The sequence below is a fragment of the Mustela nivalis genome, assembly GCF_964662115.1.
Source record: "Mustela nivalis genome assembly, chromosome: 4".
NCBI classification, from domain to species: Eukaryota; Metazoa; Chordata; class Mammalia; order Carnivora; family Mustelidae; genus Mustela; species Mustela nivalis.
The window spans coordinates 49778371-49803171 of record NC_139023.1 but is presented as its reverse complement, the minus strand read 5'-3'; the positions used below and the strand labels follow the sequence as shown (position 1 = coordinate 49803171).

Sequence of the window (24801 nt, the reverse complement as noted above, 5' to 3'; positions counted from 1 at the left end):
TCTATATCCAGAATTTAATAGTTATTACCTAAAACTGAAAGCAAATTAAGAAGTAGTAATCTCAGGTTATTCTTTAAATAATGTGGGAGAAAATTCCAGAAGAAACAGTTGCAAATGGTTATCTCTAAGGAGTGGGGATTAAGAATTGGGAGGAATAGATGAAGGGAAAATTCTAGTAAGATTATGTGTCTTTTAAAAACAATGTCCACGCATTTTATTAAAATGGATAAGATTAGATGAATGGATGTCTTGTCAAAGCATCCAGGCTGGTCCAGCTCTGTTAAGAATCTGCAAGTGCCCAGAGAAGAAAGTGGAAATGCTTGCCTTTACAAAGTGTCTTGGATTCATATCAAGGCCATGGCCAGTCAAGTGTGATCATTTAATCTGGCTGCCTTCTTGTTTGCATACACATTTGTATTCCGGACTTTGGTCAGAGTGAGTCCACTGACTGTTTGCACAATTTCTTGGACTCCACTAACTAAAGGGCACACAGCTCCTGTTTGGCTGAATGGTCTAGCTGGCCTTCTTCTGAAAGCATGGCTTTCCCCAAAGGATTTGGATGGGGGGCATCCACGGCAGCTTATCAAGTGGAAGGTAAGAGAAGTTCCTTCGCCTTTTCTAGGGCTGGGATGGAAATGACCTTTTTGGGTCCTCTGTGCCAAGAAAGAGGGTGAGGGTGAGGAAGCCAAAGGAAAAGAAGGAAAGGGATAAATGAGCCCATAACTGTATCAGTGAAACTGTCACCTTACACATAGAAGAAGCTCACCTTCCCTTGTACCTTTCCTTACACAGGAGTGGTGGTAGTGAGGGGTGGACCACCAAGCTGAACCTATAATTTCAGTTTGTTCAAGTTCATCTGAAACATCAGTTTATGTTGGACTAGCTGCCTTTGTTGTTGGTTTCTTGAACACATTTGTCCCAATTCCACCAACAAAAAACATAATTTCCCCTACTGGCTGGAAAAATACTGGGTAAATTTCTTCAAAGAATCCAGGAGACTTGATTGGAGGATGTTCCTCTCTAGGGAATGGTGTCCTGTTCTATTTCTGGTGGCCACAAAGCAGAGCCTAATCTCATGTGCTGTCCCATCTCCTGGGCAGCTGAAGAGTACAACAGCTGCAAGATGGGAGAGAATGGAGCTGGAGGGCTGAGTCTGGTCTCTGTCCTACCACACATGAGCATGTGAGTGCATTCTCTTTCCCGAGTCTCAGCTTCCTCATCTGCAAACTGGGAAGATTAGGCTAGTTTTCCCAAAACCTATATATTTCCCACTTAAGGAATTAAGGGTTGTTCATCTCTATCATGGGAACAATATTTATTTGGTCAAATACATGTGGGCAACCCTGGCTTAAACAAAGCTTGGAGAGTTTCTTGCAGTAGTTTCCTAGAGCAGCTGCGGCAGATCATCATGAACTAGGAAGTTCCTTTCCTCGCTGTTCTGGGGGCCAGCACAAGTCACTGGACTCCCTAGACTTGGGGTCCATCTGTGAACTCTTTACTAGTTCTGTATGACTTTGAGCAAGTTATTCAACCTCTCTGTACTTCCTTATCTGCAAAATGGGGATAATTATGGTATTTATATTATAGTTGCCATGAGGCTTAAATAAGAGGATGTGTATCAAATGCTTGGTGCTTAGTAAGTGCTCAATGCATGGTCTTTATATGGGGATGGTCACAAAAGGATTTCTGAGGATGACTCTGTAGGACTCAGTGGTTAACTTGGCATAAATCTGCAGTCGGTTACATAAGACAATATTGTGGATTTCCAGGTCCTGTTCACTCTGGACTCAGGAATGACCTCATTGGTCCATTCTGAGCTTCTGTCTTCATGGGGTCTCCAGGTTGCCATACTTCTTCTGTCAGTTTGTTTCATGCTTTTCTGCACCAGGCTTGCTGCAGCCTTATTTTAAGATTTTTATTTGTGGCCTCTAACCTGCTATTGTGCTGTTAACTCTATATCAGCAGCTTTGAAGTAGGGAGACTTGATCCAACATGACTTCTCTCTTTGTCAACTCAAAATTTTTTTATGTTTGCTGTTTTCCACCTAAGAGCCCTTATCTAACTTTTTGCTCTGGGTTTGAATCCTAGGTCATGCACTTACTGAGTGACCTCCGCTAATAACTTAAGCCACAGTTCCCTTATTTCTAAAATTAGGAAAATGATTCTGCTCACTTTGTAGGTTTGTTCTGGGGATGACAGAAGTTAACATATGTAACCAGAGGGAGAGAGTGCCTGACACATAGTAACAGCAACGATAATACTATTATCTGTTCTTTCTCCTGGCTGTATTCTCTTCTACTGAGTTACATTGTCTGCAGCACATAGTGGGAATGGTCATTTCTTCTTTGTTCTGCCTGTTGGAATATATTCCCTCTTCACTTCTTCTGGACTGGTTCTACCAGCAGCTTCTGAGAGAGTTCCCATTTAGCTACCCCCCCACTGTTGTGGAGATCACATATGGGGGATGCCAATGGCTTTGTTCTATGGCTTTGTCAAGTCAGTGTGGCCTGGGATTTAAAAGCTGAGGTTGCCCTGTCACTTTGTGATTTTGAGAATCTTTGAACTTTAAGTTTGCCCTGGTCCTGAAAGTCTACAGAACCACTGAAAATCACATACATTCAGAACTGAGGACTAAACATGAATTGTATTTGGAAAAAAAAAAAAAATCTAACAGTTTGGTGATTTGTTATGAAGCATCACCATGTATACCATTTCCCCAGGTTTTCAAAGCACAGTTGTCTGTGTAGGTATCTTTGTTTTCACATATCCTGAGAATCCTGATAGATAACTAGCTCATCTCTCACCTCCCCACTGTCCTGCATACCTATGCCTCACCCCCTCCCCCCAGAAATGGAGATATTTTGGCTCTGTTACTTGGAATAGAAGGCTCCTTAGGGTCTCTGCAGGTGGGGCTGATGGAAAGGGGCAGGGCAGGACTTTCTGATCACCGGGCTTGCTAATATATTGATTACTCGGTTGCCAGTTTCACCGGACCCCAAGGTTCTTTCTTCTTCCTGACCTTGTTTATATCCCTTTTGCCTCCACTCCGGCTACTTCCCCGTTTATGGTTTTTAAGAAGAGTTTAATGAAATGTTTATTATATAAGAGTTGGCTGTGTGGTGCTTCGAGCCTTTTGGAGGAAAGCACAATATAAATCTAATAAATAAATAATAAACAAGTGATATAAGCAGGAGGAAAATTATGTGTTTTAGGTGAGTTGTAAAGAACGTTGTAAAAACTGTAAAATGTATTTGTTAGATGAAGAGGCAGGAAAAAAATGCAGATAATCATCGCTTGTACAGGAGTGAGTCTTATACAATATTTTAAACTACAAAAACAATTCTCATGAGTTTTAACCCTTTGTGGAGCCACCTCTGCCTCTGTTTTCTGCTAGAGGGGATATGAAACAGAAAACAGCAAGTAGCTTAGTAGCATTTTGTTTATTTCCTCGGTCGGCCACGGAGGAGCTATGAAAATGACATTTAGGACCCAATTCTACAGCTCTTATGAGCTTATAACTCCCAGTGATTTCAGGGAAGGCTCTTAAGGGATGAACATGTTCTGCAAAATCCCACAAATCCTAAGCAAAGTCTAAACTACTCCATTAACACTTCCTGGTGGGATCTGAGTCTATGGTTCTTAGAGAAGCAAAGGCCTCAGTTTTATGAATGCCATTTTCAACCTTTGATGCTGCACTGGGTACCAATATAATGTTTGGATTTTGATTTAACTTTGATTTTGGCTTTGTGTTGAAAGAAATTAGGGCTGGGCTCAAACTTTGGCCTTCTGTTTGCCTTTGGATGTTAAAGATGGAATCCTATAGCTAAGAAATGTGGAGTTATTTTTGCATTTATTTTATTTTATTTTTGTAAAGATTTTATTTATTTATTTGACAGAGATCACAAGCAGGCAAAGAGGCAAGTGGAAAGAGAGGAAGGGAAGCAGGCACCCCGCTGAGCAGAGAGCCCGATGAGGTGCTCGATCCTAGTACTCTGGGATCATGACCTGAGCCGAAGGCAGAGGCTTCAACCCACTGAGCCACCCAGCTGACCCTTATTTTTGCATTTAAAAAGTAGGAGAGTAAACAGTGTAGTTGCATTAGTTGGTTTTAGATCCCATTTCTGGTGATTTTATTCAGGCTTAATCTTCTCTAGTCCCTTTTAAAAACTCATCTAATGTACACACCTAAGCTAGAGGTACATTTCTTCTACCTGCTTTAGATGTCAGCACAGGCCCTATATTTCATTAGCTCACTTCCTCCCTCCCCAGTACTAACCAGGCCCGGCCCTGCCTAACTTCCAAGATCAGACTCGCTGGAGTGCCTTCAGGATGGTGTGCCTATAGACTCATTAGGTCACTTCTTGTTTACTTTCTCCACTCAACAAATTTGGCCTGTTTATCTTGGTTCCTGCTTTCTGCTAAAGCCCTTCCATTAAACATCCAAGTTTGGGATGACTGCCTGTAGAAATTTCTAGAAAAGGGCTCACCAGGGATATCTATGCTTTGTCTGGAACACTTAGAAAAGTAGGAGAGAAAATAGACATTGAAGCATGGTTATTCATTTCTTAATACGTAAGGAGAAAGGAAAAACAGAGGGAATCATGTATTCATGAAATTTTTCATAGCTTAAAGGTTGATATGACAGAAACTACCTTTCTTTCCCCCAGGTTCAAATCTGTTGTCCAATAGTCTTAATTAAAGCCCCTGCCTTTAACTTTTATTTAAATTCCAACTAGCTAACATACAGTGTAATACTAGTTTCAGGTGTACAATATAGTGATTAAACACTTTAATACCGTACCCAGGGCTCATCACAAGCAAGCAGACTCCTTAATCTTCATCCCTAATTTAACCCATCCCCCTTTTTTGATCGTACCATGACATTTTGTAGGCATCATTGAAAGAGTATGGGCTTAGGAAGGAATGATATTCAAATATTCATCAACTCCTTCAACACCCAAGCAGATACCAACTGTAAACAACGGGTATAGGCTAGACTGGCACTTGCATTGACTAGTGAGAGTGGATACCAGCCATAAACAACCAGTATGGAACCGTTAAGACCATGAAGAATAGAGCTATAGAAAACTGATATTGACTACGCTGGCATCCACATGAACCAATCAGAATGGATACCAGCTATAAACAAGTATGGGGACCACACTGACATGTACGGATTGAATTTCAGGCTTGGGCTTATCAGTGGGACACATCTGGAGTATATCTGACTCTATTGGTGAACTACTGAAGAATTACGTCACTTAATGTCTCTAAGCCTTAGACTTCTCACCTAAAGAATTTTTCTTTTTCTTTTTTTTTTTTTTTTTTAAGATTTATTTATTTACTTGAAAGAGAGAGCGAGCACATGTGTGTGTGCATACACACAAATTGGGGAAAGGGGTAGACGGAAAGAATCTTCAAGCAGACTCCCCTGTGAGCTCTGAGTTTAATAATGCAGGGCGGGAGCTCATGACACATGAGAAGGATGAAGTGGAACAAAACCAGGCTTTGGGGGGCACCTGGGTGGCTCAGTGGGTTAAGCCGCTGCCTTCGGCTCGGGTCATGATCTCAGGGTCCTGGGATCGAGTCCCGCATCGGGCTCTCTGCTCAGCGGGGAGCCTGCTTCCTCCTCTCTCTCTCTGCCTGCCTCTCTGCCTACTTGTGATCTCTGTCAAATAAAAAAAAAAAAAAACAAAAAAAAAACAAAAAACAGGCTTACTTAACTGACTGAGCTACTCAGGTACCCTTCACCTGTAGAATTTCTCATGCTTATCTCTTTTTTTGAATGTTCACTGGATGAATATGGGAGGAATTTTTCTAACTTTTATGCTTCTTTGGATCTGGGATGATTTCTCAACTTTTTCTTCCAGATTACTAATTTAGACTTTCGCTTCTTTCATTCTATTTTTCAACTCCAATGTTAGATATTTAATTGCGGCAATTACATTTTTAGGTTTTCCAATTATTCCTTGATTGTTTCACTTTTAGGAAGCTGTGTTTTGTTTTTGTTTTCAAATGTTTTTAAGAATGCTAGTTTAAAAAAGGGAGCTCTCTTTCTTGCTTTCTGTCTCTCTCTCTCTCTCTCTTGCTTGCTTTCTGTATCACTTTGAGATTTAGGGGTTATTTGCTTTTTTGGGACCTTATCTTTCATGGTATTTGTTTTTGTCCAAAGTCTGGTGACCCTTGAGAGTCTGTTCATGTTTATGAATGAAAGAGTATGTTGACAATTTTCTTATGGTTTCACTCATATCTGGAATATAAGAAACAGTGCAGAGGATCATCAGGGAAGGGAGGGAAAACTGAATGGGAAGTAACCAGAGAGGGAGACAAACCATGAAAGACTCTTAACTACAGGAAACAAACTGAGGGCTGCTGGAGCCGAAATGGGTGGGGGGAATAGGATAACTTGGTGAGGGGCATTAAGGAGGGTACATCATGTGATGGGCCACTGGGTCTTATGTAAGACTGATGAATTATTGAATTCTGTATCTGAAATTAATGATGTACTGTATGTTGGCTAATTGCATTTAAATAAAATATACAAACAAAAAAATCAGCATCTGAATTAGGTTGTTTTTTAAAGTTAAATAGTTCTATTTAACTGAAACAGGGCTGATTTTGTAAGAAGCAGTGTTCTGTATAAGTGAATGGGTCCTATTGACAGATCTTTTCATAAAAGACTATATATGAGGGGAAAGAGCCAAGATTTAGAGCTCAATAACTGCCAGATTTCAAGGATTTTAAGGAAGAATATTTTTGTTTGCTTTTTTTTTTTAGGATTTTACATTTTTATTAGGTCAATTTTATTGAAATGTCATTGACATACAGTATAAGTTCAAGGTGTGCAGCATAATGATTTGACTTACACATATTGGGAAATGATCACTACAGCAAGGCCAGTTAGCATCATCTCGTATAGGTATCCACCATCCCCTAAAAAAAGGTCTTTTCCTTACGATGAGAAATTTTAGGATCTCCTTCCTTAGCAACTTGCCAGTGCATCATACAGCAGAGTTAGCTATAGTCATCATGTTGTCCGTTGTGTTCCCAGTACTTACTTATCTCATAACTGGAAGTTTGTGCCTAGTGAGCTCCTTCCTCCAACCCCTCCCTACCTCCTGCCTCTGGTTTCTTTTTCTATGAGCTTTGTTTGTTTTAAGATTCCACGCAAGTGAGTTCATACAGTGTTTGTCTTTCCCTGTCTAACTGTTTGCTTGTTACTTTTATGACTCTTGTCCCTCCTCCTTTTTGAGTTCTTGTTTGGCTTGAGTTTGTTCAACTTCTCTTGACTATTTCAGTACTGTTGATAAGGATCCTTCCTAGCACATCTCTCACTTTTATTAAGCATTTTTTAGGATTTCAACATAGGCTAAGGGAGTACCAACTGCTCTGTTTATGCGGGAGAAGAACCAATCAAGCCAGCAGTATGATAGATAATTCTTTAATTAATTATCTTCATGATCTCTCTGAGACCTGCTCTGCTCTCCGCTTGGTTAAAATGGAGATTCCCCAGAGGATCTCCTCTTAATCCTTTAGTTTCTCAGACCATTTAGACAATTCCGTTTTCTTTCTATTATCTGGAAATACTTTAGTAAATGTGGTATTCTATTGGGACAGGTCTTTTTTTTTTTTTCCTTTTGTTTTTAGCTCAGTTGTGAATTTTCTTATTTACTATCATTTCAGTGAGGTTGTAAGGGAGAGAAATTAAATATGTATACTCCATCCCCACCTGGAAGTTGAAATCTGTTAACATGAATTAATATATGGAAGTGCCTCATAAACTATGAAGCATTGTTCCAAGTTAGCAAGTGAATTTCTCTCTTCTTCTTACCATTATCATTTTCCTCCTCATCACTAACGCTTCCAACCTTCAGACATTGTCTAGTCTTGTGCTTTATAGAAAGAAGATGAGATAACGTGGAATTGGTCAAATTTCAGACAATGTAATGGGAGAAAGTGAAATATTCAGACAATGTGAGAAAGGCACAGTGGACGAGGAATACTATGACCTACATGGGCCCCATGTTCAGGCATCTGCTTTTGAGGTCAGCTGCTCTAAGCCATTTGCACTTTGCATCATTTCTTACCTCCTTTTTTTTAAAAGGATTTTATTTATTTATTTGACAGAGATCACAAGTAGGCAGAGAGGCAGGCAGAGAGAGGAGGAAGCAGGCTCCCCGCTGAGCAGAGAGCCCGATGTGGGGCTCAATCCCAGGACCCTGGGATCATGACTTGAGCAGAAGGCAGAGACTTTAACCCACTGATCCACCCAGGTGCCCCCTCTTACCTCTTTTTATTCTCAACACACAGACATTCCATGTACAAAATTTTCCACACCTCCATTGGCTTCATGGACACTGTTGAAAGGTACCCACTGGCATCACTATTGACATATGTGGGTTATGTATAGGTAAGTACCTGCTTACCTGTGTATTCTTTTGTGTCAGCATTGTTCCAAATAGAAATGCCTATCACATATGCCTAGAAAATTTTTTTGTGTGTGTTATGAAAGTAATACAAGATAATTGCAGAACACTTAAAAATCATGTAAATAAGCAAGAAATAAAAGAGTCATTCAGAGAACTGTTTTCAAATTTTGAGTATAGGCTTCTAGCCTTTTTTATATATCCACAGATTTTCATGTACACATACCCTTTTTATATTTTTCATCCTAATAGGAATGTTCTATAAATGGTTTTGGCTTTTTTAATGACCCCTACAACTATCTTGATAAACTATAATATGTCTGCTTCTTTCCTCTTCATGCTGGGCTTTTTCTCTCTTATCTTTCTTTCTGCTTTCTTTTTTTTTTTTTTTTAAGATTTTATTTATTTATTTGACAGACAGAAATCACAAGTAGGCAGAGGGGCAGGCAGAGAGAGAGGGGAAGCAGACTCCCTGCTGGGCAGAGAACCTAATGCGAGGTTCAACCCCAGGACCCTGGGATCATAACCTGAGCTGAAGGCAGAGGCTTTAGCCCACTAATCACCCAGGTACCCCTCTTATCTGTCTTTCTATAGCGGCTTATGGATGTTACATGAAAAGCGAGATGTGAGTTAATATATTTAACCTGGAAAAACAAGAAAAAAATCTGCTGTACTTCAATCATTTGTTTGGAATATGGGTTCCATATATTAGCCTAAATATTTGTACATAAGTTCTTTTGTTTTTGTTAATTAGTCAATTAATTCATCAATTAAGATGGGACATTTGTTTATTTGGATGAGTATGTGCCAGCATTGCACTGGAAAACAAAAAGCATTTCTTGTGCCATTCCTTCTTGGGCCTGCCCATCTGGTAAGGATCGCTTTCCAGTGCATAAAGTCTTTAAAAATTATTAGGCCATTACACAGTGGCCAGGTCAGCACTCTGGAACTCCTGCTAGACTCTCCTCTTTCCTTTATTTAACCAATTATTATTATTATTTTTGATTCTAGCTACTCTCAACCTCTTGGTTACCCCCTCTTCTCCATTATTATTACCTTTCCGTTAGCTCTGGGACTCACTGGCTCTTGTCTTCTTGAAATACCCTACCCTCCTCTATAGTCCTCCAGTCCCTCCAGCACATTGTTTATAGTGTGGTCTGTTAAAATTCTGATGACATCCTTCCATTTCTTGAGAGACGGCAAGAGCTCTGAGCAAAAGGACCAGGTTGGAATCCTGACTCCAGCAATTATCAGCTCTGCGATCTTCGGAGACTCCTGGGCTTTGCCGTCTAAGGTTTCCTCATCTGTAAAATGGGAACAGCGATAATAGTTGTTGCAAACATTTACTGTGTTTATTAACATCAAATGCTTAGAGCAGTCCTGGGCAAACTGTGTTCAGTAAGTTTTAACAATGATTAAAAACACTTTTATTGTCCTCCTACCTTCCATGGAGTAATTTCTGAACTTCTGGCATGGCACAGAAAAACTCTTTGTACTTTCACCTCTGACTACATTCCCAGCTTTACCTCTTGCTCCTTTCTTCATTTGTATCTTCTTCTTGGACCAAGATAAAGCACATGCCATTCTTTAAATGTGCCATGACCTTCATGTCCTGCTGAATGCTGTGTTCCCTCTGCTTGGGTGCACACCTGACTGCTGGCATGAGCAGAAACCAACAGGGGACAAAGATCCAGGCCTCCTACCTTCCAAGCTGGAGTACTTCCTCCTCCCACACACTGTTTCCTTCATCTCTAGCCTTTATATCCCTCTTCTGAGTATGTCACCCATGAACTTGGTAGAGTAAGAGGCGAGGGAGTGGCATGGGGCAAATGGAACACCTAAAAGAGGTTTTAGTACATGTGAAAAGTCCATTCTTACATTAACCGTTTGAAGCAGCATGCCTTTTTACCTAGGGGCATTTGGACATAACTCTATGATTCTTCTTCTTCTTGTTTTTTTTTTTTTTTTTAAGATTTTATTTATATATTTGAGAAAGCAAACAGGAGTCTGGGGTGGGGAGGGAACATAGGCAGAGGGAGAAGCAGACTCGGCACTGAGCAGGGAGGCTGATGTGGGGAGCTCAATCCCAGGACCTCGGGCACGTGACCTGAGCTGAAGGCAGTTGCTTAACTGACTGAGCAACCCAGGGGTCCCGTAACTCCATACTTCTAAAGATGACTTCTCTCATGAGAGGGGTTGGTATAGACACTGTAGCTGTATGTTGGTATTTTGAATGACGTGGGTGGTCATCGTAGGTAGTAGCTGGGGCTCTGTTGTTTTCCTTCTGCTATGCTCCATGGGCCTCTGCCTCGAGATGCTCTGAACTGGCTGAGCACATCTATATTGGCTTTGGATCTTTCTCAAGGTGCCTGTTCTTCCATTCATTAGTGTGGATAATCAGAGTTTGATTGTAAAGTATGCCCAGGCCAAATACAAGGGCTTTTAAAATTGTCTGCTGTTTTAGATTATCCAGGCCACTGATCCCCCTTCCTTAGCATGGATAATTGAGAGTGGACTGGGCTGAAGAATGTTAAGCAGAACCAATTGACAAAATAAATGAGATTTTAAAAATCCTTTACATTTTAATAATAGGAAAAAAAACAAGTTAAGTTTTCTTTTCTTTTTTAATCGAAAAGGGCCTATTTTATATTTTGAAACTATAAATTTATTTGCTTTTCTGTTGACACAAAATAAGAAAATACTTTCTATGGTGTACCCATTTAAAGCCCATTTCAAATGTATGCTAATTATAAGAGGCACTTAATGGATTTAGGGGAAAATTGAAAATATAGAGAAGAGGTTGGACAGTTCCAGAGTCAATGTCAAATCTTTTTATAACTATGTTTATGTTTCAACCAGGTAGCTAGGAGAGGGTAGTAGTCACTTCAAATTCTGAAAATCTCTCTCTTGATAGTAGAGGCTATAATTCTTTGCCCCTAATGAGCAATAATCATGTAGAGAAAGGCATTTTTTGAATGTATATATAAGATTAACAGGGTTTTGATCCCTGTCTGAATGTCTGTGCTCATTCACTTCTCATTTTCATCCCCTTGTCTTTCCCCATGTGCCTCTGAATGCAGGCAGAAATGTATTTACATGTCACTTGACTGGGAATTTAGAGGACATTTTCTCAAAGGAACAATGTTGTAAATAGGGGTAGGTGTCACTGAATACCCTTCAGGTGTGTAATGAGATAAATAGATTTTGGGGGTTGGCCTGGGAATTTGGGACATAATGTAAGAGGCAATAGTGAGTTTCTGGGCAGGTGACTCATAAACAAGGTTTTTGAAACATTACCCATTTTTATGTTGGGAATTGCCAAGCTAAGGCTTAAAGTCTCCCACAACACCCATGAATAATCATTTAAATACAGGCTTTGAGACTTGGGGGGAAAAGAGCATTATTTACTCTAAAGACAATAATCTTCCTTTGGAGTCATTGTAGTCTATCATACAGATGCATACTTGGGGATCTTTGAAAGAGCAACATTTTCTCTTGATGGTCCATTACTTCATATGTTTTATAAATTATTATCCGGGTCTAGATTGCAGGCACAGGTTAGAGATGCACATCAACCACTCTGTAACAGAGTGTGGGAGACTAAGGTTCTTTTACAGGGTGAAATATTGCAAGGGACTTTGGTCATTGCCTAATTTATTTTTTAGTGTGAAGAACAGGGTATGGGAATGGAGGTGATGGAGACCATAATGTATCCTTTGGTTCCCTGCAATGTTGAGAACTTGGGAAATATTGGTACACAACAAATTCTTGATGTTCAACTGACTTGCTAAAGGAAGAGCTGAAAGCTTCTCAAGCATAGATATTGTACAGCTGAGGCCAGACATCTGCCAGGGTCACCCTAGTACACTCTCTGTGGCTCAAATAAAGATAAGGTACAGCCATTCTGAAACTGTGATGTAGTTGGCTTGATGTTGGATGATGACTTGGGAGAGAAAATGTGCCAGAAGAGTCAGAAAAGATCTGTTTCCATGAGGTATTGGAGGACCCAGGTGCCTCACGTGAGTTAATAATTAAATTAAATTGAATGAATATTTATTTGAATCCCTGCTACATAGTTCCTCCCAGTTAGACATTGACTCACTGTATTAGAGCTTCCACTGTAAAATTACTGTAAAAAGGTAATAAAACCATTCGAATCCCACATTTTAGTGAGGGAGAGAAGCAGATGCAGAACCGCGATGTGATGTGATGATCCTAGTGGCAGAACAAACCAAATGTTAGTGGAGCATTGGTGGGAGGGGTGGGGATACAAGAGTAAAATGGGAAGCACTTTATGGGCATTTACATTGGGCTTTTAATAAGAAGCTTGTTTTATTCTGTTTTGTTTTGCTTTGTTTTGTTTTCAGGATGGGCATATCAGCAGAGAAAACATTTTGAGCAAAGGCATGAAATTATGATTATGTAGTTTTTGAGGAATAGTATAGTCACATCTGGTAAAGTAGGTAAGTGGTGTAGGATTCTAACATTTTGGAATCACCTAGAGTTCTTGTTAAAATGTAGGTAAGTGGTGTAGGATTCTAACATTTTGGAATCACCTAGAGTTCTTGTTAAAATGTAGATTTGGGGGGCCTATACAACACCACTATTTATAGATAGGGTCCAGGAATTTACATTTTTTTTTTTTTAAAGTGTTCCATATGATGGCTCATGCTTTGAGAAAGCCGCAACAGTCTGTTTTCTGATGATAGGTAAAAGGCAGGACCTGAAGCTAGAAAGGTAGGATAGGCCCATGTTGTGATGTATATAAGGTACCAGGCTAAGACATTAGTGTTAAGATCATGGGCAATAGGTTCTTGGTAGCCATAAAATATTCTTAAGCAAAAGGAAAAATGTGATTAAGTCTGTATGTTAGAAGGAGATTTGACTGTCGTGTGGAGGCTGAACTGGAGGAAGGAGACATGGGCGCTGGGGAGCAGCCAGTAGGCTCTTGCGGTAGGTGAAGCAGGGGAGAATGAAGGCCTGAATTTGGGTGGAGGGAGCCGAATGGAGGAGAAAGCATAAAAAGACAACAATGAGGGAGAACTGGAAGGATATGTTCATGAATATAATGCAGGGCACGAAAGATGTAGGAGAACAACTAAGGTGATCCTTTGCATTGTACTTGAGGTGACCAGTTGCCTTGTGGCACTATGAATAGAAACACAGTACAGTGGAGGAAGAGCAGGTTTGGACTTGGTGTGGTAGCAGTCAGATGGGTTCAATGTGGGCTTGAGATTCCCTTAGGTTATTTATTTATTAATTAAATATTTTATTTATTTCAGAGAGAGAGAGAGAACAAACACACACAGTGGTGGGGGGGGGGGCAAAGGGAGAGGGAGGAGCAGATTCCCCCCCTAAGCAGGGAGCCCGTGCTAGGGCTTGATCCCAGGACCTTGGGATCACAACCTGAGCCAAAGGCAGATGCTTAATGGACTGAGCCACCCAAGTGATCCCCTCCTTCCCAGAGTATTTAAATGGAAATCCTGGAAGGTGATTGGAAATTCATATCTCCTCTTCAGGTTAGATTTGCTGGTAATCACCGACATGTAGCTGATGGTTGAAGTCATAATGGATGAGAGTACTTGAAATAGTTCTAGAGGGACGTGCAAAGATGAGCAAAGGTTGCAAGGTCTGGATCAAGTGCTATAGAGGAGCTCATAAGCTCAGAAGGAGCCCACATGGAACTGACATTCTCTTAGGAAGTCAGACTGACTAGAAAGAATTGTAGAAACCTTCTAATCCAGTGGTTTTAAAACATATTTTAATGCAGCAGAACTAGGAAGGCCTAACTCAGAACTCTAACAAAAGAGATAGTGATGGAGCTTCTCTGGTTGAAGGGAAGGTGGGTGGACTGTTCCCCCAGCATTTCCTTCTGGAGTGTTTCTTCCCCAAATGGCGACTCTTGACTCCATTCTCGGGAATGTGGTTTTTAAAACATGTTACAGAAGCCAGAGATGGATTGATATGATCAATGTTGCATAATGCCTTAGTGACAGGCGAGGAATATGATGGGATAAGGTCCACAAGAAACAAAGCAACAGAGGCTATGTGGAACTCATGGCCACAATGAGTGGTGCAGACGATATGAGTAAAGGCAGAGGGTTAATGTTCTGCGTTGTGATAGTCAGGGAAGGAGTTGCAGAGGTAGTAGATTCTTTTTTAAAAGATTTTATTTATTTATTTGACAGAGAGAGACCAAGCAGGCAGAGAGGCAGGCAGAGAGAGACAGAGAGCAGGCTCCCTGCTTCCTCCCGAGCCCAATGCGGGACTCGATTCCAGGACCCCGAGATGATGACCTGAGCCGAAGGCAGAGGCTTAACCCACTGAGCCACCCAGGCGCCCCGAGGTAGTAGCTTTTTAGAGGCTAAGAAAGTATTTAGGAATTTAGTTTCTTGCCCATTTAAAAGTCAGAGCTTAAGAGTTGTGTTAGGTTGGAGAAAGTTAAAATGTGAGTCTTTCCAGCTTCTATAAAATCAAGGCAATTGTCAAGCACCTGACATCATAATTATTGCTCAGACCCCTTCCCAGTTCCAACAGAAATGAAAATTCAATGATGGGACAAGCTGAAGAGTCAGAGCAAAGGGCAACAGTAGCTTTCCTCTTTCTCTGTAGAAGGGACTTCGGGAGGGGCAGCTTGTTTGGAAGGCAATGTCTTGGTAACTTAATTTGAAGTTATATTTGCAAGGCAAGCATGCTCTTCTTAGTAGAAGGGATATTGACTTCTGAAGGCTATTTTGGGGGAGTTACCAATGGAATATCCCTTTACACTGCCAATTGACATACTGTGGAAATGTGGCAGCTACAATCAGTCCTTAACATGAAAAGTCTGGAAAACTATTCAGGGAGTTGTTTTGAGACATCGACAGAAATCTGTCAAGACTGAAAACTGACCCAGTGATTCCTGGAGGACCTTGAGGAAAGTCAATTAGTATATGAGTCAAAGAAACCTCAAATTATTCTAAAAGGCATTTGCTGCCATCAGAAAGATCTGTTCTTGAATTAGCAAGCTGCTATGAGTTCCAAGCTGGTTTTCTTTCTTAGAAAGATGCTTATGGGGTATAAATCTTGTTAAGTGCATTTTTTTGGTACCAATTGTTTCATTTAGAAAAAGCCCATTAGTTTGTTATTAAGTGATCTATTTAATAGTGTCAATAAATTCTAAAATTGGAGACTGGGTATTGTTATTTTGGATGTTTTAATGGTCCCAATTGTTTAAATTCTTGGCTTTGACTCATTTGCTTGACCTTTGTTTGTTTTAAGGGTTTGGGAAAACTCTCCCAACTACTCAGAGTTGATGTACTGGCTCTTCATATATGGGATACAGATATGAAAAATGTTTGAATAAGTTAACTAACAGTATCAGAATGATTGGGTCAGGTCTACACAACCAAAGTGAAGTAAATAATTGCAAATTTTTAAGAAATCAAAAATTTTAAATAAAAATTCAATTTCTTACCATAAAAGGTTTAACTTCATGCATTATTATTTTGAGTGTAATGGTAACTGTAATACCTATCCAGAAAAAGGGCTGGAAGATTATACTACAACATATTACTTCAGAAAAGTGATATAATATAGCTGTTGCTAGCACCAGTGCTTCTTTGCTCTACTGGTTGAGGAAGAACATGAGTTCATATTTGACTTTCATGAGCAATGTGATCTTGCTTTTGTTTCTTAACCTTTTTAAGACTTATGTCCTTCAGGTGGGTAATATCTATCTTTTGGAGGTTTTGGGGAATAGTACATGAAGTAATTTAGGCAGCCTCTTAGCACGTGGCCTGGCTTTATTTTTAAGATCAATTTATTTTTTTCTGAGGTGGGGTGGCCAGAGGGAGAGGGAGAGAGAGAGAGAGAAACCTAAGCAGACTCTGCACTGAGCACAGAGCCTACCGTGGGGCTTGATCTCAAGGCCCTGAGATCATGACCTGAGCCAAAACCAAGAGTATGGTGCTTAACCGAGCCACCCAGGTCTGGCATTTTTTTTTTTTTTTAAAGATTTTATTTATTTATTTGACAGAGAGAGATCACAAGTAGGCAGAGAGGCAGGCAGAGAGAGAGGAAGGGAAGCAGGCTACCTGCTGAGCAGAGAGCCCGACGCGGGACTCAATCCCAGGACCGTGAGATCATGACCTGAGCCGAAGGCAACGGCTTAACACACTGAGCCACCCAGGCGCCCCAGGTCTGGCATTTTAAAAAGAACTCAGTAGATGGTAATCCTTATCATTATCTTGACTACTATCAACACCACCGCCATCACCAGCATCTTGATCTTCACCATCATCATCACTGCCATCAGATAGCACATGAGACTGGGTCCTGCAGGGAGCAGAGGCCAGGATGGTGTTAAACATGCAAGAAGTTTGTTCTTCATGACAGAAATGAGTGAGAGTGAGAGAGGTTGGGATGCAGGTCTGATGAGTGAAGGAGAGAATGAAGGAAGAAGGCGGTTTGAGTGAAGCATTTAGACTGCAAGAGAGCAAGGGAGAGCTCTGCCAAGTCTTCAGGGAAGTGCTAAGTCTTCTGTCGGAAAGTCCCACATCTTCCATGGACAGGCTTGTCATAGTAGCCTGGCCATAGTCAGCACAGCCTGGGATCAGCTCGGGAAGGTATGGCCTCGGTGCAAACTGCACCTATGATGGCCCTTCGTCAGCTAGTCAGCTATGCTCCCTGAGGTTGGGCATTTGCAAATGCGTTAACGACCATCATAGTTGTGAGTCATTTATTGTATTTTATTTTTTAAGATTTTAAAATTTATTTGTTAGAGAGAACAGGAGAGAGCATAAGCAGGGGGAGGAGCAGAAGGAGAAGGAGAAGTAGACTTCCACCTGGCAGGGATCTTGACATGGGGCTCCCCGGGACCCTGGGGTCATGACCTGAGCCTATGATAAATACGTAACCTTAACCAACTGAGCCACCCAGGTGCCCCATTGTAAGTGATTCTAAAAATCTTTCCTTTTATTTATTATTTATTTATTTTTTTTGGATATTTTATTGTCTATATTAAACTGCCTTACTTTAACATAAAAGAGCTGTAAAATAACGAATTTAAGGTATTTTCTTTTGCTTGCATAATCTGAAAGTGTTTGAGACTTGCCCAAATCTCACAGTAATTCCTTTTCACTTCACAAAAGCTTTTCACTTTGCTCAAGTATTTTGGTACGGCCGTGCTGTTACTGCAACTGGACTTTCCGTGAAAAGTTTTGGTGTTCTGCTCCAACTTTAATTTCTATTTAGAAACCTGATTTGATTAAAGAGTGAAAGTTTAAGTGTTTGTAACAGAATTCAATTAAAATAGGTCATACTTGGGGCTCTGAAAATGGTAACTGGCCTTGGGCAAATTAGAACAAAAGTTATAAAATTCAATTGGATGCATCACAACATTTAACATCTTTAAGGAGGACGTTTTGCCTAATAGACTCAATTTAGAAATATTTAGTGTAGGTCATCAGCTTAAGCACCTAAAAAATGTGTTTGTTTGTTTTTTTTCTCCCTTTAGTTATAGCTAGGATCAGGACACCTGGACTCTAATCTACAAAATAAACAATTTGTGGTGGGACCTTGAAGAAAGTCAATTAGTTTCTGTGACTTTACCAGTAGGTTAAAGAGGAGATTGTAATATTGGTGAATAATGTGCTTAGAGATGTTTGCATAAAAGATGCTTTGTCATTGTAAAGTGTTATTGAATATTTATGGTCTACCAGACTGAGCCAAATGGCCCAGAGGAAAAAACAGTCAGATTTATGTAAACCTTGTTCAGTGTCCCAGATACTTCAGGATGGGTGCTCTATATATGAATGAATAAATAAATGGTATAAACATTATTTTAAATTTTGAAGGTACATCAATATTATCTGGGGTGTTAGCCAACGTGCCTGACCTCTGACATTGAAAGGAAGTGTCTGCCTCCTGGTAACTATGTCGATCTCATAAATATTTTTAAAGCCTGAGGCATTGATGGCAAGTAATGTTTTCTTAGAGTTTTGTGTCTGCAAATAAAGCTAAATGATATCTTTACCTAAAACCTACAAGAAATTATTTTCTCTCACCCACAGGGTTGCTCTGAGAATTCGCAGACTGAAATCGCGAATCTTATACAAACTTCTTTTTTTCCCTTTTCTTTTAAGAAGTGTTTTACTCACTGTCTGTACAGTAGTTTTCTATCACTTTATGTGAGAAATCTGAGCCTCAAAGAAATTATAATAAAAACAGGAGCCGTAAACACTGCCCAAGGACTTAATGGATCTCACTGAGCCACACAATGCAGATGTATTGGGACATAAATAGGTGTTAAAAGAGAAGAGACACAGAAGCAATGTGTTTGGAGGGGGTCACTGCTCAATCCAAATGCGTCCAGCACAAAGATTCATGAAACGTGACAGTGGGCCAGGAGGAGCTTGCTGTGACATTTCAGATTCCCCTACCTCTTCTAATTAACCATTTCAAGTACATAACAAAACCTAGATCGCATACACATTTAGGAAGACCCGCCGGTACCAAGTGCAGCCCTGTCTGGGGAGGATGGATGGTTCTGCTCTCCTAGGCAATGGACTATGACTCAGTAATACCTCAAGCTGGGCTTTTAATTTCTGAGATACATTGGTTCTGAAGAGCACCTGTCCAAAAGACAAAAACTGTAGCAGAGCTGCTGTATGACCTATCCTGTCATCAGATGCATTTGGGTATATTGCATGAGTCTAAATATACCTTAGCAAGTCTAATGAGATATTTGAAAATATGCAAACCACAGATAGAAAAAAACTGCTATCACAGGAACAACAAGAATAATAACAGTAACAATAATAGCTTCTGTTTAAAATATTTTATTTATTATTTTAGAGACATATTGTATGTGTGCAAATTGGGGGGAGGGGCAGTGGGAGAGGGAGAGGGAGAGAATCCCAAGCAGATGCCACACTGAGTACAGGGTCCCACAGGGATGGAGGACCTCCATCTCATGACCCTGAAATCATGATCTGAGCAGAAACCAAGAGTTAGATGCCTCGCTGACTGAGCCACCCAGATGTCCTCATAGCTGCCTTTCTAAACAGCTACTACTTGCCACCATGGCAGACATTTTACACACTTCCTATATAATTATTCCCTTTTTACAGATGAGGACAACAGACTCAAAGAAGTGAAGTTATCCAGGGTGAGTTAGTGTGTGGGATTTCTGGAACTTATTTTTAATACAGAAAACACCCTCTAAAACCCAACAACCCCAAATTCCTGCTGAGGGCAGTTCTTAGGAATTCTTGTCCTGCTGGTTGGTGGGCTCAGAAATCTTTAGGGTGCTAATATCCGGACACGACCCGCCTCTCTTCAGGTCAGCATCTCCACCTCTATTCACCCCCACGTCTTCCCGCTTGTCTTGGGAGCCAGGACTGAAGGTCCAGAATCCTGCCTCAGTATCTGCAGCATTGTGAGATCCATCAATACTTGTTGGTACGATCTCAAATACCCGACGAATGCTCAAGCCTGTGATTTTCATTAGTCAAAAAAAGGATGCCATTAGCTCATTTTCACAAACACCAGATTTATAGAGGTGTTCTAGAAAACACATTAAAATGGAATTAGTTAAAAGAAGACATTTGTATTTAACTGGCAAACAGAATCAATTTACCTGATGCAATTCATAGAGTAGGTATGGGAAGCTGCCCTCCAACCCTTCCTTTCTGCTCAGTTTTATTGTACAATGAAAATCTCATTGGTGATTGGCAGGAAAACAATGAAAAGCAAATTCGTGTTCATAAAATTTTTGAGTTGATTTGCTACTAGAACCCAGTCAGGCAAACCAGTAAGGGTTGAGGTTTCTAGGGGTATTTCATGCCTACCGTGAGGTCACTAGGAAGTTACAGATTAATAGCACGGTGCTCTTTATAATTTTCATGTAGTAAAGGGAGTAAAGAGTTAAAGGATTTAAACGTTGCAAAGGGTATTTCTTCTGAGCAGGAGAGGCTTGAATGTAGGGCACCTTTTGCATTTTAAGCACAGATGTTTGATCCCTTGTCCCACAGTTATGTAATAAAAGAACTTTATTATTATTTTTAAAGGGAAACAGAAACAGAAAAAGGCCACTGGGAAAAATACTTGTCCCTGGGGGACAACTTTTATAGTACGTGTTGTTCAGGAGCTAGTTCCTCCTGCCCCAAGGTTCTGGAATAGGATGAATGCCCTTCTCAAGGTGCTGAGAGTCCAGAGTGACGACCGAGTACAGGCGTCAGAGGAACTGCGTGGACAGGATTCACTGCATGCCCAACAGGCTTGGATGGTTCCTGGTACAAAGAGCAAATGGGCCAGGCAGTCCAGAAGAGGGAATCTTGAGGAGGCCAGCAAGACAGGGTGGGCTCCGTGAAAGACTAGTTACTCTGAGGTCACTTCTTAGGAGAGCCAGTGTAGTTTGGAGCAGTAGTGGATACAGAAACCATTTATTAACAGCAATCCTACACTGCCTCCCGGAGAGTCATTTCCAAATACATGCACTCCAATAATGCATCCAATACATTTCCTCAACACCACTATCAGGTAGGAAGACTCAGGTGTTACTATCACTGTCCTTTTGCAGATGAAGAGACTGAGGGTACAGAGAGGTTGGGCGAGTTGCTTGAGGTCACAGAGATAGTAAGGCTGGAGAGAGAAACTGACACACGTATAGAGAATATGAATAAGAGCACGGTCTCTATTCAGTGACAGCCGCCTTACAGTTTTACTTTTATCTGGGACCTATGCCCTCCTCCTCAAGGAAACCCCAGATTCTTCCAGTTTAACTGGGGGTGATATCGGCGGTGCAAATTACGGGATGGGGTTTGGGGTACGGTACAATACTTTGGAAGCTGAAGGAGTTTGAGAAAACAGCCCAAGTGAGAAGGTGACTCTAACCTCCCCTGCCCTTCTCCCCTGAAACGGGTCATAAAACACTTATGGGAGAGATGCCTCCCCCTGGAGGAAAGGAGCATCCTTATCTCTGAAGACAGAGGGACGCTGAGCAGAATCTGAGTAAACAGGCCTTGCCAAGTTTTCCCCATTTTCCTCCCCTTACCTTATGCTCTGTGACCAATCATATTCCTCTACAACCCTCCATCGTCATCAAACTTAGCATAAAAATACTCAGGTTTAACCATTTCTTCGGATCTTCATTTTCTTGTGAAGGCTCCCAGGGCAAATAAAACTTAAATAAATCTGTATGCTTTTTGCCTCTTAATCTGTCTTTGTCAGTTTAATTTTCAGCCCCAGCCGGGGACCCCTAAGAGGGTCGAGGAAACGATTTTTCCTTCTCTACACATGTAGAGTGCTTGGCAAAGTGCCCATGCCATCGTAAGGCTTAATAAATGATAGCTATTATTATTATCATGATGCTTTTTCCAGTGTACTGTTCCATCCTTCCAAATGGGGCTCAGATTAGCATAGTGGCAATCAGAAACCGAAGCCAGTTTAGATTACTACAGTGCTCTGATGGATGAAGAGGAGGGCAGAGATTTTTCTTCAAAGACAGAGAAAAGTGTCTTTCACTAGATAGCATGTTTCGATGCATACATGGCTGAACGCGAAGAGACTTAATTGAAAGATAGAAGAATAATTACAGCTGAATAGCAGAGGCGAAGGCAGGGAAGACAAAAAGCTGCATATGTTAAACAGGACTAAAGTAAATGAAAAAAGGTCTGAGAAGCTTCCGTAACTGAGCACATTAAGATCATCAGAAAACAACAACACGACAAGGGCAGGGCTGGAGCCCAAAGGGTCGAGTCCCAGAACCAGGACTGAAATATTTCTTTTCACTATTTATTTCCAGAGGAATTTATCACTTCCCTCAATTACTAAATCAGTAGTTAAATTATATCCACATTCTGTTATACATTACACCGTGCCGTCCACAAGGAGGACACTCGGGGTACACTCTTAGAAAACACTTTGCCTTCGGACTTAATGGGGGTGGCTCTTCCCTTCCCCTCAGAAATCAGCACAGGTGGGCTCAGTGATCTTAAGGCTTACTGTATGCTGGATATTTTCTTTGCCTGTTAGATCTATTCTCCACCTCCTTTGCTCTTAGGCCTGGGCAGCCAATCCAGATTGATGTCATTGTCCTTGGACTTCAGTTTGGATTTGATCAATAGGAAGTATCAGCAGGAGGTCGTAGAGTCAGGTAGGGGAGGAGAGAAGCCAGAATGTTGACTGTTCTGGTTCCCTTCCTGCTGGATTGAGGAGGATTGGCTGTGTCCCTGAGCTATAAAGGCTTTCTCTTCTGCCAGCCAGCCCTTGGCCAGTAACTACTCTCTAAGGTTTTGGAAACTGATTCTACCCCAGTCCCTTCCGGAGTGCTAATGATTTCATGCTTCTGCAAGCCCCGAGGTTCTGCATAGTCCCTTGTTGCTTTCCCCAAGCCCTGCTCACACCACTGTAAATAGTCCTTTATGAAACTCCCCTCAGTTACCCAGTGTGAGTGCCATCTGTTTCCTGCTGGGACCCTGGCTGATACATATGGCCACTCTCGGTTACAAAACACAGTCTCGTCTTGTATTTAGAATTATCAGTCTGTGAAATAGTTAAAACTTCAAATCTGATTTAGGGCTGTCTTGCTCTTAGCTCTATTGGAGGAGAGGGTGTGGTCAATCGTCTTTCCACCCTTGCTTCTCTTATGACTGTTATTACTGCTTGTTCACTCAGCCTTCTGACCTGGATTCCGAATCTGGTTGACCTGGGTGAAGGCAAGGTAATAAAAAGGAAAATTCAGAAGGCGTTTCACGACTTCTGATTTTGGCAGATATTTAGAATAAAGTCTTCTTCTCATGGACATGCTCAGAGTCCTGCCCGTGGCCGTGAAGCTTCCAGTGTCCCGGACGCACAAGAAGCTGTCTGGTCCCGCTCACCACTGGCTCTCTCCAGTCGCGTACCTCAGCTTCCACCTGTTGAGCGGAAGTCTGTTTTAAAGTTTAGCTGCACTGAAGATGTTTATTTTCGGGTTTCTGCCTTTTCCTGACCCAATTATTAAAATTGTGTCACCTTTTTTTTTTTCTCTAAATCATTCTGCTTTTATTTTCTCTTTATTATAAGATTTAGTTAGAATTAAAAAAAAAAAAAAACCAAGTGGACAGACTTATTCTTTTCTTGTTAATCTTTCTCTCCCTCTCTTCATTTTCTCTTCCATTTTTTTCTTTCTTCTTTTTATGTTTATTTGTCAAAGAATGTACTTGTATGAATTCTAATATTTGTGAGTACTTCAAGGTATTTGAAAATAATTTTCTGCTGTTGAGTAGCAATCTATGTCTCTTGTATGTCTGTGTGTATCATGTGTTATATACACATACATGCATATGTACCTATATGCATAAAGTCATACAGAGATATCTGTCCATAAGAGAGTAAGTTTATAAACCATGTTAATTAAAGTCTCTCTTTCTCTGTCATTTTCTGAGAGAGTCCGTCCTGTGTTAGTGGAGTTTTCATTATATCCCTGCCATTTATCACAGGTTTTTCTCTTGTATTTGTCAAAGTTCTATTGTTAGATGCATGAGAGTTCATGATCGCTATATGGTTTTGGTAGGCTTTAACTTTTATTAATATGAGAATATCACTCTGTCCCATTTTAGTGCTTTTTCTTTATATTCATTTTTATATAATTTTTAAAGTTTTATTTATTTATTTAAATAATCTCTCCACCCCTTGTGGGGCTCGAACCCATGACCCTCAGATCGAGTTGCATGATTTTCTGACTGAGCCAGCCAGATGCCTTTTTACATAATATCAATATCCCTAAGTCTACTTTATTTTTATCAGCATTTACATGGTAAATATCTTTTCCTCTTCACCTTTACTTTGTTCAAACAGGACTATTTAGTGGGTTTGTGATTACTAAGGTTTCAGCTTCTTTCTGCCATTATTATTTTATGTTTTCTAATGTGATACTTTCCTTTTGCTTTCCCCTCTTCTTTTCTACCTCCCCCTCCCCCATTATATTTTTCTTTACTCTTTTTCCCATCGAGTATGGTGTTTCCCACCGGAGGTGCTATTGGCATTTGGCTTGGTCATTTCTTGGTTTTGTGTGTGGTCGTCCTGCACTTGGGAGACCCTCGTTATTGGCCTTGCTACTAAATATCAGAGCAGCCCAGTCTCCGGGACAATGGGAAGCATCCTTGCGTAGTCTCACATGCCTCTGTTACTCCACTCCTCACTCTAAACAGGGTTGACTTAGGTCTGTCGTTTCTTTTCTCTTGTGGTTACTTTGATTTTTCTAACTTGATTTTCAATTTTATCTTGGTAACAAGAACATGGTTTAAAAACTCAAATAATACTGTGAGAATTATAACACCCAACAACAAAGAAAGATCTTTTATGTCACATCTCTCAACTTCTTAGTTCCCTAAAGCCAACATATATGAGTCTT

The 24801-nt window shown here is 40.7% G+C and overlaps 1 protein-coding gene across 4 annotated transcripts in view; it reads left to right on the top strand.

The window, feature by feature from the left end:
• Positions 1-414: 414 nt before the first annotated feature.
• Positions 415-24801, top strand: part of LOC309863228 (cytosolic beta-glucosidase) — a 116314-nt gene continuing 91927 nt past the window's right edge. For all 4 annotated transcript variants that reach the window (XR_014310938.1, XM_082727744.1, XM_082727742.1 and 1 more), the window contains exon 1: positions 415-594. Coding sequence is in view for 3 of the 4 variants with exons in the window: in XM_082727744.1 (XP_082583870.1) it covers positions 537-594 (58 nt within the window). In the remaining variant the exon portion in view is untranslated. The remainder of the gene's footprint in view (positions 595-24801) is intronic.